The sequence below is a fragment of the Rhinatrema bivittatum genome, chromosome 2, assembly GCF_901001135.1.
Source record: "Rhinatrema bivittatum chromosome 2, aRhiBiv1.1, whole genome shotgun sequence".
NCBI lineage: Eukaryota > Metazoa > Chordata > Amphibia > Gymnophiona > Rhinatrematidae > Rhinatrema > Rhinatrema bivittatum.
Genome location: NC_042616.1, coordinates 210,352,100 through 210,367,350, shown reverse-complemented (window position 1 = coordinate 210,367,350; position 15,251 = coordinate 210,352,100). Strand labels below are relative to the sequence as shown.

General features: G+C 44.6%; 1 protein-coding gene across 1 annotated transcript in view; it reads right to left on the bottom strand.

Annotated features, from left to right (window-relative positions):
• Positions 1–283: 283 nt before the first annotated feature.
• GPNMB (glycoprotein nmb) overlaps positions 284–15,251 on the bottom strand; it is a 60,228-nt gene continuing 45,260 nt past the window's right edge. The window contains exons 9-11 of the mRNA XM_029589079.1: positions 11,526–11,731; positions 1,473–1,563; positions 284–668 (exon numbers count right to left, since the gene is read on the bottom strand). Coding sequence (XP_029444939.1) covers positions 515–668; positions 1,473–1,563; positions 11,526–11,731 — 451 coding nt within the window. The 3' untranslated portion in view covers positions 284–514. The remainder of the gene's footprint in view (positions 669–1,472; positions 1,564–11,525; positions 11,732–15,251) is intronic.

Sequence of the window (15,251 nt, the reverse complement as noted above, 5' to 3'; positions counted from 1 at the left end):
TGTTACACTCAAAAGTTATACAGCAGATTAGAGAGTTAGGTACTGTACCCTGCATGCATGAGCATTCATTTCGTGTCCAAAACAACAACTTTTGTCACCTGCACAATCCCTGAGAAAGATCTGACTTAGAGTCCCATTCCAACCACAAAGGGAGAAAAGAAACAAAGCATTGCGCCCATGTAACCCTTCTTCCCTTCACATGCCCACCTACTTAGAGGAGTATAGAAAGCCCCTACCAAGGCATCATTGCATTGTTCACATTTTGCAAGTGGTAGAAACTTAATTCTCTCTTAATAGTTTATTAGTTGTTAATAAGGCACAGTAGGACCCAGATAACATAAACGTGAGTAGCACCATTTTACATTTGCTTCTCATGCGCTCAGCTACAAATGTTACAGAACCATCAGCAGAGTGCACAGTGTATAATGAGCACAAGCATTTATTCAAGTATGGTCCACGGTTTTACTCAATCTCAATATACTTTCTTCAAGGGACATCGATAAGAGCAAGACATTTAAATGATCCTGGCTTTATTCTTCAAGAGGGGATCTTTCTCATTGTTTCCTGGGAAGAAAACAGCCTTGACACGGTTGAAATATACGCTTACTCCTCCACCGTTCACCTCGTTATTCACACTCCTCTCAACCGGTTTGTACTCCCTATATCTCCTGCAAGAAATGTTTACAGTAAGATAAATTCTGAAAAGGCTTTCCAGCACCTCATGCACTGCCTGGACACGGTGTTGCAGATCAGCTTGATATTAATTCACAGAGTTAAAGCACTAGTCTGGCTATCCTTCTCAAGACTCAATAAATTATTTGCATGACAGTTTGTAAATGTGCTTCCAAATAAATAGATAAAATGGCTAAAGGAAAGAATTGCAAAGAGTTTTCATTTTATGCCCCACTTGCATGTTTGCTGTCACCCACTAGTGGGCACTGACTCACTAGAAACCTGCTTGGCTAGTAATCATGACTGCAGTGGAAAATGAAAAGAAAGCAGGCTCAGACTAACTCCTTCCATGGCCAACCTAAAATGCAGCCTCCATTAAAAAAAAAACCAACCCTCAGAGGTCCTTATTCAGAGGCATTTAGCAGATAACTCACTAGTTGTCCGGCTAAATGCTGACGTGAATATTTCCCCCAGTCTAGATAAACTTTAACAGATATCTCATTTTTGCTAGATAACTTGGGGCATTCTGGGGATGTTTCTGTGAGGAGTTAGGTTAGCTGGCTAAGTTATTCAGAATTAGCTGGATAACATATCCGGCTAACTCTGGTTGTGCCATACAGCTGTTCTAAAGTGAGCCAACCAGTTACTAAATATGGACCTCTCAGTGCTGTTATTTATGGTTATACAATTTTCTGGAGTGTGCTGCTTAGCACCAGTATCTTAAATGGCTTGTAGTAGTTTCCTAGCAGCAAAAACGATATTTAGTAGTGGGAAAAGGGAGTATAAAACCAGTGACTTACTTGTGCAGCAGAACGGCGATAGCAATGGCAAGAACCACTAAGAAGCCAACAGCAATCAGGACCCCTTGCACTGTTCTTGTTCCACCTGCCACTGGTGTGGAAAAAAGGGGGAAATTAATAGGCCTATCTTCAGAAATATGATTTGTAGCTAATGTATTTTAATATGATGTTCCTGGTACAAATACAGGCCTTGCACTATATTACAGAATCAGTTCAGTTAATATCATAATGGTAGAAATTGAGCAAAGGTTGGGGATTTCAATATGACAATCCCCTGAGCCTTACTGCTGAATTAGACTCAAATATCACTTTATTTATTTATGTATTTAGTGCTTTTCTATACCGGCATTCAAGATAAGGATCACATCATGCCGGTTTATATTTAACAGGGGGTGTGTAAACAGCAAATAAACTAAAACTGTAACAAGTGAAGAGAAACTCTGCAGTTACAATAAAACAGGGAAGTTCAAAACTGGGAGAAGAAGGAAAGGATAGAGGAATTTAACGGAAAGAGCAATTGTTTACAATGTTCAAAGAATGTCTGACTGTGGTTGTCGGTGAATTAAGGTTCAGTTGGGCTCTGGATAGGCTTGCTTAAACAACCACGTCTTAAGCCTTTTTCTGAAAGTTAGAAGGCACGTTTCCTGTCGAAGATCCGGTGGAATGGAATTCCATAGGGATGGTCCTGCTGTAGAGAAGGCCCAGTCTCTAAATGTTATATGTTGAGAGATTTTGGTGTGTGGAACATGTAGCGAATCTCTGTAAGCTTCTCTGATGGGTCTGGTGGAAGTATGTTTTCTGAATGGGATTTGTAGGTTGCGTGGAGCGTGGTGATGAATGGCTTTATAGATAACGGTAATGGACTTATGAATGATTCTGAAGTGAATTGGCAGTCAGTGTAGGTCTTTGAGAATTGGAGATATGTGGTCTTTTCTTTTCGTGTTTGTCAATATTCTGGCTGCCGTGTTCTGGACCATCTGAAGAGGTTTGGTGTGGGACGAGGGGAGACCTAATAAGATAGAGTTACAGTAGTCTATCTTAGAGAAGATTATTGCTTGCAGAACCATTCTGTAGTCATGAAAGTGAAAGAGTGGTCTTATTCTTTTCAGGACATGTAGTTTATGAAAATAGTCTTTAGTTGTCTGGTTAATGAAAGATTTTAGGTTTAGACGATTATCAATAATAACTCCTAAGTCTCTTGCTTTGGAGATGTGAAGGTTGGCTGGTGGATTTGTCGTGATGTTACTGTTTTCCGGGGATATGAGAAGGAATTCACTTTTTGAAGAATTTAGTATTAAGTTTAAGCTTAATAATTTAATAACTTAATAACTTCACAAATAATGGCAAAGTCCAAAATTGCAAACTTTAACTAAAAGAGGAATTTGTGTTGGGAATGTCGGTCTTCACTGAGGAAGATGTAAGGCAGATATTCATGCTAGAAGTGATATTTAAAGGTGATGATTCAGAGGGATTGAAATAAATCTCAGTGAACCTGGAAGATATATCATGGCAAATTGACAAACTAAAGAGTAGCAAATCACCTGGACCAAATGGAATACTGTACATCTCAGGGTGCTGAAAGAACTGAGAAATGAAATTATGGAACTGATGTGTTCTGCGGCTGTGGACGGCCGCGATCCCCTGCCTGACCCGCGATGGCTGGTTGCCACGACAGTGTCGGGGAGCCTGCGGGAATCTTGTGCCAGTCATTTCCCACGCGCCGGCGTGGGCCTCCATGGTGGCCACTGGGTTTGGGGGCATCCCTGCTCCTCCCTTGTGGCGTTGGGCCACTTTCCTCCGCGGCCGGGAATCCAAGATGGCCACCGTCCACTTAGGCGCAAGGCCGCGCCTCCTTACTGAATTTAAAGGGACCTCGTCCCTTTAACTACCTGCACCTGTGTCCAATGAACAAGACCAGGGGAAGTATATAAGGAGACTTCCTCCGCTCACTCTTTGACTTGGCAACATCGTTGTTCGAGTCTGCTTGCTTCGGTGAGTCTTCTGGTGCTTTGGATCCTTGCTTCCTAGTTCTTGTTTCTTCTTAGTGATTCCTCAGTGTCTGACTTTGGATTGGAAGCGGTGATTTCTGGTGTGTGACTTTGGACTGGCTAGCGGTGATCCCTCGGTGTGTGACCTCGGACTGGTAAGTGACGACCCTCTGGCACTCGACCTTGGACTTCTTCCGGACCATCGTCTCCATGGCCCACCTAAGTCCCAGCAGCCCGGGTCCCTACGGGCTCCTCCCAGGGGGACCGCAGGCTTCCAGTGGTGAAGCTCCAGTTGGCCCTTGCACCGACCTCACGCCTCCTCGACCTCTCAAAGGTCCCTTCGGGCTCCTCCCGGGCGGACCGCGGGCTTCCAGTGATGAAGACCCAGTTGGCTTCTCTGACACCATGACTCTTCGCTCTCTCCACGGTCGCCTCAGTCTTCAGTGCCGAGGGTCAGCCGGTCACATCTTCTGTTCCATCTCGCCACCCGACGGGGGAACCTAAGGATCCACCTCCTAGGGTATACCATCCTCCCATCGGTCCAAGGGTTCAGAAGCCTGATCATAACAGGAACTGCTTTTGCTAATTTGTAAACTAATTAAAATCATCTATGGTACCTAAAGACTGGAGGGTTGCCAAAGTAATGCCAATTTTTAAAAAGGGATCAAAGAGTGATCCAGGAAACTACAGACCAGGGAGTCTGATATCTGTGCTAGGTAAAGCACAAAATTACAGAACATATAGATAGGCATAGTTTAATGGAACAAAGTCAACACAGATTTATCCAAAGCAAGTCTTGCCTCACCAATCTGCTACAATTTTTGAAGGTGTAGATAAATACGTGGATAAAGGTGAGCCAGTTGATATAGTATATCTGGATTTCGACAAGGTCCCTCATGAGAGAATTCTGAGAAAATTAAAAAATCATGGGATAGGGGGCAGTGTCCTAATGTGGATTGGGAACTGGTTAAAAGAGAGAAAGAGAGTAGGTCTAAATAGTACATTTTCTCAATGGAGAAAGGTGATTAGTGGAGTAGCCCAGGGATATGTTCTGGGGCCACTGATTTTTAACATAAGTATAAATGATCTGGAAATGGGAACAATAAGGCTTTCCATATTGGGTCGGACCAATGGTTCATCAAGTCCAGTATTCTGTTTCCAACAGTGGCCAAGCCCCAGGTTATGAGTACCTGGCAGGATCCCAAGGGGTAGATAGCTTCCAAACTGCTTATTCCAAGAATAAGTAGTGGATTTCACCTCAATGAATGAGGGGATCATATTTGCCAATGACAGAAAATTGTTCAAAATTGTTAAATCACAAGAGGATTGTGAGACATTGCAATAGGACTTTGCAAAACTGTGAGACTGGGCATGCAAATGGCAAATGAAATTTAAAGTGGACAAGTGCAAAGGGATGCACTTAAAGAGTAACCCAAATTATAGCTACACAATGCAAGTTTCCACTTTAGGAGTTACCATTCAGGAAAAGTATATAGGCATCACTGTTGATAATACATTGAAATCTTCTGTTCAGTGTGCAGAATCAGCCAAAAAAGCAAATAGAATGCTAGGGATTATCAGGAAAGGAATGGAGAATAAAACAGAGAATATCGTAATGCATCTGTATCACTCTATGGTGCAACCTCATTTGAGTATTGTGTGTAATTCTGATCACCACATCTCAAAAAAGATATAGCAGAGTTAGAAAAGATAAGGAGAAAGGCAACCAAAATGATAAAGGGGATGGAATGATTCCCCTATGAGAAAAGGTTAAAGAGGTTAGGACTCTTCAGCAAGGAGAAGAGACGGCTGAGGGGAGATATGATACAGGCCTATAAAAAAAAAAGAGTAGCATACAATGAGTAAACGTTAATTGGTTGTTTACTTTTTCAAAAAGTATAAAGACTAGGGGACATACAATGACGTTACTAGGTAATACATTTAAAACTAATAAGAGAAAATATTTCTCAACAAATAATTAACTTCTGGAATTCATTGCCAGAGGATGTGATAAAAGCTGTTAGTGTAGCTGCATTTGGACAAATTTCTGGAGGAAAAGTCCATAAACCATTATTAAGGTGGAGTTTTAAAAATCCACTGCTCATCCTTGGGTTAAGCAGCCTGGAATCTATCTACCCCTTGGGTATCTGCCAGGTACATATGACCTGGATTGACCATTGTTGGAAACAGGATACTGGGTTTGATAAAACTTTGGCCTAACCCAGTATGGTGATCTTATATTGTGTTATGGCAGCTTTAGCAAACAGATGGATCTCAGCATGAATGACAAGGGGTTGTCAATAACCTGGTCATCTGGTTTTGGTTGTAGGGAAAAGGCTGGGTAGGATAGCAGAGTTGCTTACCTGTAACAGATGTTAACCCAGGACAGCAGGGTGTAGTCTTCACATATGGGTGATGTCACTGGACGGAGCCCTATCACGGAAAACTTCGTGTCAAAGTTTTTAGAAAGTTTTGACTGGCACACTGAGCATGCCCAGCATGCCATGATCTCTGCAGCCACAGGGGTCTCCCTTCAGTCTCGTTTGTAGCTATAAGTGTGAGCGAAAAAATAATATAATAAAACGGCAGCAGACCCAACTCCGCGGGGTGGCGGGTGGGTTTCGTGATGACTACATCCTGCTGTCCTGGGATAACACCTGTTACAGGTAAGCAACTCTGCTTTATCCCAGGACAAGCAGTATGATAGTCCTCACATATGGGTGATTAGCAAGCTACAGCAACTGTGTGAAGAGAACTCCAAGTCTCAGCTTTGCAGATGTCAGCAATAGGTACTGAATGGTAGTGTGCTATGGATGTTGACATAGCCCTTACTGAGTACGCCTTTACTCGCCCCTGGATAGGAAGGCCTGTTTTCTCATAGCAGAATTCGATGCAGTCTGCTAGCCAGTTGGAGAGAGAGTTTGTTTGCCCACTGCAACTCCTGGTTGTTGTTTTTTCAAAAGAAAGGAAGAGTTGGGTGAATTTCCTATAGACTGCAAGTGCACGTTTGAAGTCCAAAGTGTGCAAAACTCTCTTGCCCTGGTGAGAATAGGACCTTGGGAAGAAAGTGGACAAGACTATGGATTGGTCAAGGTGAAAATACGTTACCATCTTAGGCAGGAATTTGGGGTGAGGTCAGAGGACCACTCTGTCATGCAGGAACCTTATGTAGGACAAGTATGTGACAAGGGCTTGTAACTCACTGACCCTCCTAGCAGATGTAATGGCTACTAGGAAAAGGACTTTCCATGTAAGAAATTTTACATCACAAGAATGCAAAGGCTCAAACAGAGATCGCAGAAGCCCTGTAAGTACTACATTTAGGTCCCATTCTGTAACCGGTGGTTGAATGGGAGGCTTAAGTTGAAGTAAGCTCCTCATAAACAGACTCACTAGGGGTTGTGCTGTTATAGGGGCATCCCCTATTCCTTTGTGGTATGCCGCAATGGCACTCAGGTGTACATGTACAGAAGAAGTCTGGAGACCAGAATCTGAGAGGTGCCATAGATAGTCTAATAGAGATGGAGTGGAGCAGGAGAAAGGGTCAATACCTTTTTTAGTGCACCACTTGGTAAATCTAGTCCACTTGGAACGGTAAGATTTACGTGTGGAAGGCTTTTGTGAAGCTACGAGAACCTGAGAGACTTGAGTCGAAAGATTGAGTGGTTGTAAGATCAAGCTTTCAACATCCAAACTGTCAAGGCAAGGGTTTGTAGGTTCAGATGGCGTAGACTGCCTTGGTTTTGAGTTGTGAGAGTGGGTGCTGTGCCCAGGTGAATTGGTTCTCTGATCGAGAGATCGAGAAGTATGGGGAACCATACTTGTCAAGGCCAGTATGGGGCTATGAGGATCATTGACCCTCTGTCCTGTTGTAGCTTCACAAGAGTTTTGGCTATGAGCGGAATCGGAAGATATGCATATAGAAGGCCTTTGTTCCAGGGGTAAGCAAAGGCATCCCTGGTGAACGTTTGTCGACGGCTGTGGAGGGGGCAGAACCTTTCCACTTTGTGGTTCAGTTTGGTCGCAAAGAGGTCGATGATTGGTTAACCCCAGCAATGAAAGATTTTGCTCGCTACACAGGGATCCAGAGACCATTCGTGGGGATGGAAATGTCAACTGAGACTGTCCGCTAGGACATTCTGTATGCCTGCTAGATAATTGGCCTGAGATGCATGGAGTGTGCCAGGACCCAGGCCCAAATCTGCACTGTTTCTTGTCACACTAGATAGGAGCCTGTGCCTCCCTGTTTATGTACCACATTGCTACTGTGTTGTCTGTTTGTATCAGCACAGTCTTGTGTGAGAGGCAGTCTTTGAAGGCATAAAGGGCATAGCGTATTGCTCGAAGTTCTAAAAAGTTGATTTGACACTTTTTTTCGAGTGAAGTCCATGACCATGGATGCATCCGTGGTCAAGGTTGCTGGAACGGTAGACCAGTCTGTAATGCAGGCTGATTCGTCCACCAGCGAAGTGAGAGACGTAACTGGTTGGTGACTCATATTAGGGACGACAGTGGCTGAACAACTTGGAGCCACTGAGATTTCAAAGTCCACTGAGTCCTTCTCATGGCTAATTTCACCATCAGGGTAACGTGGACTGTAGACGCCATGTGGCCCAGTAATGTAAGAAATTGATGGGCAGAGGCTACCTTGCACCTGCTCAGAGAGTTTACAAGTTTCGTAAGGTTGTACGCACGGTCACTCGGAAGAAAAGCTTTTGTGACTGTGGTGTTGAGATCTGCTCTGATGAAGGTGAGGAGCTGAGACGGGTTCCTATGTGATTTTTGATAGTTGATTAGGAAATCCAGGGAATGCAACAGGGTCATGGTGCTTCTTAAGGCAGCAAGAGTTCCTTGCCTGGATGGACTCCTGATGAGCCAATTTTCTAGGTAGGGAAGAACATGAATACTGTTTATTCTTAGATGTGCAGCAGCCACTGCCAGGCATTTCGTGAACACCCGAGGTGCTGAAGCCAGTCCGAATGGTAGAATCCGGTATTGGAAATGTTTTTGCCCCTCTGTGAATCGTAGATATTTTCAATGTTGTGGAGAAATGGGGATGTGAGCGTAGGCTTCTTGAAGGTCCAGAGAACAGAGCAAATCTCCTTGCTGTAATAAGGGAAGAATGGTCCCGAGAGAGACCATAATTAATTTTTCTTTTTGAAGAAATTTGTTGAGATTGCGGAGGTCCAGGATGGGGTGGAGACCGCCTGTTTTCTTTGGAATTAGGAAATAGTGGGAGTAGAACCCTCTGCCTTGTTGAGACTGGGGAATGGCTTCGACTAGAGATGTGAATTGTTTCCGGAATCGTTTCCGGTATCGTGTTCGTAGAACCGCAGGAAATCTTCGTTTCCTGCGGTTCTGACTGCTTTTTATTTTGGCCTTCCCCAGAAAGGGAACACAGAAAAAAAAACCCCAAACCCACCCCAACCCTTTAAATCTAATTATTTAGAATCCCCCACTCTCCCGACCCCTCCCCAAAAACTTTCCTAAAGTACCTGGTAGTCCAGTGGGGGTCCCGGGAGCGATCTCCCACTCTCGGGCCGTCGGCTGCCAGTGAACAAAATGGCGCAGATAGCCCTTTGCCCTTACCATGTGACAGGGGCTATCTGTGCCAATGGCTGGCCCCTATCACATGGTAGGAGCAATGGATGGCCCGCACCATTTTTTAAGATGGTGCTGGCCATCCATTGCTCCTACCATGTGATAGGGGCTGGCCAATGGCACAGATAGCCCCTGTCACATGGTAAGGACAAAGAGCCAACAGCGCCATTTTGATTAGTGGCAGCTGATGGCCCCAAAACAGTACTCACCGAATACGCTGAAGGGAGACCCTTGTAGGGAATATTTTGAGAGAAAACTTTAATTTTCCTTGAGGAAAAATTTTGAGAGAGAAGTCACAGAGCTCCTTAAACGCAAGGCTAAAAGCAATGTGGAAAAAAAGAGACTGAAGGGAGACCCCTGTGGCTGCAGGGATCATGGCATGCTGGGCATGCTCAGTGGGCTCAGTGTGCCAGTCAAAAGTTTCTAGAAACTTTGACAGAAAGTTTTCCGTGATAGGGCTCCGTCCAGTGACGTCACCCATAGATGAGGAGTACCATCCTGCTTGTCCTGGGATAAAGAAGAGTTTGCACTGGGGTTTTTTTATGTCTTGCCTGGGTCTCTGCCTTGTGGCTGAGAGTTATATTCATTAAAAACAATAGGCAAACCATGAGCCTAGCTGAGCTATAAACTCTAACATTGGAAACTTCTTCTGAGGAAGGAGGCTTCAGGTATTTGGTAGTGTAGCAGTGGAGTCTTAGTCCAGGAAGAAGACCCAGCAGTTGATCAGGGAGTGGAATTGATACACCACACCAAGAGGCGGCAAACGGTTCCCCAGGAGGGTGTGGACCCCAGTGGCAGACCGCGAGGTGGGGTTCATTTCCCCAGGAGTGCATGAATGGCAGTGGCAGATTGGGAGCAGTGCCGGTGCGAGGGTGTCCAGCCACCCTAGGCAGTGACATCATGATGACATCATATTTCTTCATATTCTCCCTCCCCTGAGTCACAGTGCCCATGTCGCCAGAGCTCCCTTACCTCGCCGACCAATGCATCCCAATGCGCGAGTCCTACAATTTCAAACCTGTCGCTTGACTCCGCGTTAAAAAGAATACCTCCCTCACGTCCAGCGACAGCCCCCTGCCCACTTCTGGTGCCCTAGGCGACCGCCTAGTTTGCCTAATGCCTCGCACTGGCCCTGATTGGGAGGCAGAGTTCAGTTTCTCAGAAGGGTGCAGACTCAGTGGCAGATTGGGAGATAGAATTTGGTATTCCAGGAAGGTGTAGGCCCAACAGCAGAGCAGAGGAACAGCCTCTGGAACCCCTTTTTGAAGAGAAGATATCTTTGTAAACTTGATAGCCTTTAGTGTAGCTGAAAGAAGAGTTTAACTTTATTGTGGCAGTTTTGGGATGTTACACAAGTAAAGCACAAGGGACAGTCCTGAGTATCTAATAGGGTGCTCACAAAAGAGCCTTAGATGAGCCTACTGGCGGCAGTCTGGCACAACCTCCCACTTTTGCCCTGCTCAGCGTCTATCTCTCACTCTTTGCTACATCTTGCATTTCCTTGCTTTGCCCTCTGTCCACTGTACCCAGCATCCCTTCTCTCTATCTCCGTCCTACGTCTCTTCACTTTTCTTTCCTCCTCCAACATCCTCCTCTTTCTACCCTTCATTCCCTGCTCAGCACACCATCACCCCAGTCTTTTCATCCCCTTTATGCAGTGCCCAGCATCCTCTATCTCCATCGCACCCTTACCTGCCCAGCACCCTCTCTCTACAACTCTCCCATCCATCCATCTTCTTCTCTCTCTCCACTGCCCTCCCCACCTCACCCCACCCCATCTACCCAGCATCCATTACCTTCTCTCTTGTGGTGCCACTCTTTAAAATCGGGTAGATGGCAACTGGAGTTTTTTGGTATTTTTTTCCACCACATATTCTCTTGGCATCCAGGCAATTGCATAAGTCACCTAATGGAATAATCAGCCCTGCCAATTTTTTAAAATAGAAAAACTGCCAGATCCAAGATCTTCTTACTCTTTTACCTTCCTCTGCCCCTACCCTCTTGGCCTGGCACCTCTCATGCTGCTGTGAAGGCAGTGGCAGGTAGTGAGGGAGCCTAAGCCAAGGACTGAGGAAGCATGCACTTGGCTTCCAGGCCCTGTGGTGGATCCGCCTTTTCCTGGCTTATGTATGGGAGGCAGGACCTGAGACCAGAGTCTGTATATGCTCCCTTACTACCTGTCACCACATTCAGGCCTGGGATTGGTCCCTGCTTCATGAGAGAAGATCTGCAAAGGAGGAGCGAGTAGCAGAATCAATGACTGCAGTGGCCATGTGGAAAAGAGTGATTGAGGTTTGCGAGGCTGGGGATGGCCCATGGGGAAGAGGCTAATGTTGGACAGAATACCAGCCATTAGATTGCTGGTTTAAAAGGTCTCGTTGACCAGCAGTCTCCCTGAATGAAAACTGGCCAGGCTGGCCAAATATCAGATGGTTGGCCACCCTGCCAGAAAACAATTGCTCACCTCCATTGACAGACACAAGGGTGCTTGCAAGGGCCAGGCTTGCATCATCATTCAAGGTAATGTTTACGCAGTAGGTCCCTGGTTCACTGAAGGATCTTCTGAGCGTCAGCAAGCACTGATCAGAGGCTGTCACTTTGTCACACACCACATTCTGTGTCACCATGCACAAGGGGTCAGCAATTGTAGTACAGGCATCTGTGGGAATACTGAGGGGGGGGGTGGGGGGGGGAAAGAAAACCATTATACAATCCTAAAGTTCTACTAGAGATTTTAGAACTCTCTGAAAACGTTTATAACACACATTCACCTTCGCTGGGGAGGGAGGAAAGATGGATGTTACTACTCTGGTGCATCCCAGAGGAGGTGCCTATCTAGCAGCATGTGTGTGTGTGGGGGGGAGGGGGGGGGGGCAGCAAAGATGGCAGAATTAAAGAGGACAGCCCCTCCCCCTAAAAGAAACACATCCACCTCCTATTATGCAAACCATATACCACACCCAAAATTACACCAGAAATCCCATTGGGCTGTAGCAATATGAAGACAATTCTCCTTACAGCCAGAAAACTATACTTAACTTTCAGGTCTTGAGCAAGCTGTTTTGAAAGTATTGCCTTGCTTCAATGTTTTTTTGGTTCTATTTATTCCTCTTTTGGCTTTATTTCTAGGTCTTTTATATTAATATTACTTGTTTTAGTTCTTATGGCTTTTAAACTTTATCGTAGCTATGCCCTATGCTTTTAAAAAAAAATGTCCTTTGCCTTATGTGCTGAGCTCATGATTGTAATGTAGGTTTGCAAAAGGGCTCTGATGAAGGTCAGCAAAGCAGCATCTAGATGTACCATATATTTTTAGAGACCCCCTTGAGATCTTCTTTAAATTTGGCCTTAATCTAAGACCTGGGATGGAGAAGTAGGAGTGGAGCAAGCTACTTGCTACAGCAGCCCCATAAGGTTACTGCTGTGGTGGGTTCCTGCCTACTCTAGAGCAGGTAGGGGTATAAGATCGGGGTGGCATTTTTATTTGGAGTTAGAGGAGAGAAGAGCTATTGTCTTTGTTCCCCTGTTCCAGTTGGCTGGGCCTCTTACCCCTGGCTCCCCTGGAATAAGAAGTGGGAAACCATTCGCTAGTCTACAGTCTGGCTAGCAATTCCATCTCAATATTTTGGACTTCTTTAAAGAGGTTTTTGGGACTTTTATTCTGAAGATTTGCCCTTGTCCCCCTAGTCTTGCTCAGGGAGGGAAGCATGCTGCTCAAGCACGGCTAGAAAGAGAGAACCTACCATTCTCCATCTCACATCCAGTGGCTGGAAGCTAGAAACTCAGCCTTTTGGAAGTCAATATTCAAGCCATTTAGCCAAATAACTCACAAATTACCTGGCTAAATGGCAACTTTTTCAATATTTGGCCATTTATCTGTCTAAACTATAGCCAGATTAAGTCATTATTTATTTATTTATTTAACATTTTTTTATAGACCGACATTAGTTGTGGACATCACATTGGTTTACATTAAACCTGAATGCAGCCGGGGAGGCTTTACAGAGGAATGAACATTATAACAGTGCGTAAAAATGCTTATAACAATGATTACAATGATTATATTAAAACAATGATTATAGCAATGATTCGGCATGGTGAGTGCAGACATTGGAAGGAAGTTAACTATTAGTATGGACAAAACGTTTTGTACATACTGTGGCAGATGAAATTTAATGTGGATAAGTGCAAGGTGATGCATATAGGGAAAAATAACCCATGCTATAGTTACACAATGTTAGGTTCCATATTAGGTGCTACCACCCAGGAAAAAGATCTAGGCATCATAGTGGATAATACTTTAAAATCGTTGGCTCAGTGTGCTGCAGCAGTTAAAAAAGCAAACAGAATGTTAGGAATTATTAGGAAGGGAATGGTTAATAAAACGGAAAATGTCACAATGCCTCTATCGCTCCATGGTGAGACCCCACCTTGAATACTGTGTACAATTCTGGTCGCCGCATCTCAAAAAAGATATAATTGCGATGGAGAAGGTACAGAGAAGGGCAACCAAAATGATAAGGGGAATGGAACAGCTCCCCTATGAGGAAAGACTAAAGAGGTTAGGACTGTTCAGCTTGGAGAAGAGACGGCTGAGGGGGGATATGATAGAGGTGTTTAAAATCATGAAAGGTCTAAGCTGGGTAGATGTGAATCGGTTTTTTACTCTTTCGGATAATAGAAAGACTAGGGGGCACGCCATGAAGTTAGCATGGGGCACATTTAAAACTAATCGGAGAAAGTTCTTTTTCACTCAACGCACAATTAAACTCTGGAATTTGTTGCCAGAGGATGTGGTTAGTGCAGTTAGTATAGCTGTGTTTAAAAAAGGATTGGATAAGTTCTTGGAGGAGAAGTCCATTACCTGCTATTAAGTTTACTTAGAGAATAGCCACTGCCATTAGCAGCAGTAACATGGAATAGACTTAGTTTTTGGGTACTTGCCAGGTTCTTATGGCCTGGATTGGCCACTGTTGGAAACAGGATGCTGGGCTTGATAGACCCTTGGTCTGACCCAGTATGGAATGTTCTTATGTTCTTATGTATAAGGATATTTACAGGGGGTATTAGTCTATATAATGTAATTTTTTTTTAATTCTATACAGAGTAGGAGGAACCTGGGGGGGGGGGGGGGTTATAAAGGGGAAGGGGGGGATGTGGAAGGGCGATTATAATTTAGCCAGATAAGAAAGGGGCATAGCAAAGCTATCTGGCTAACTTAGCTAAATTCCATTTTTTTCCGGCTAGGATAGCTGGATCACTTTAGACCTGCTTCAGAGCAGTCCTAACATTGTCTGGCCTTTTGTGGCCAGATAACTAGCTACTTAACCGGATGTCTTCAAAAGATATCCGGTTAAATATCACTCCTTAGATTAAAAAAAAAAAAAAAGTCACAGTCCAATTCCCAACCCACCCATTGGTCAGGACCTCCGCTCCAACCCCTTGAAATGTTTAAAATAAAGAGATCAGTCCCACCAGGCCCAGCCCTTCCCCTCCCTGCTGAATATACCTCGAAAGCTGGCCTTCCGTCCCCCAAACACCTGCTCCCCATGCTGCCACCTTGTCCTCGAAGCCCTTGCATCCACCCAGTACCTCAGGGCACCCTTGTTTGTATCCCTTGTGATCCTGGGTGCTTCCAGTCTTCCTCCGGTAATAACTGTGGATGTGTACTCTATCAGCATATATTACCAGAATCTCACACCCTATACCTAGTGGTCTCTCTCTCTCAAGTATTAACCACCCTGCTCAGCAGTTTCTCTCTTTCAGTCCCTGCTCCCCACTAGTCTCTCTCATCATGGGAAGAAAGGGCATTGAGAAAGAGAAACTGTCTGTTTGAGGTGGGCTATAATTGGCACGCTCACATGTATAAACCTCATGACCACCCTGCCAAAAAGTCAGTTCTGGCTACGCCACTGTCCTGGGCCCCAGCATGTTTTTAGGGGAGGCCCCAGGGAGCCATATAATGGCAACAGAGTGGGGGTTTTTTTAGTTTGTTTTTGTTTTTTTTCATAGCAAAACAAAAGGAAAATCCACAAAATTTCATTGGTTGTTTTTTTTCATTCTGTTTTGAAAACAAAATGAACCAAATGCACATCCCTAGTGTTTTTTCCTATTATACAAATCTCATCTGTCTGTCAGTGGCTAATGAGAAATTACTACTTACCTGATAATTTCCTTTACTTTAGGACAG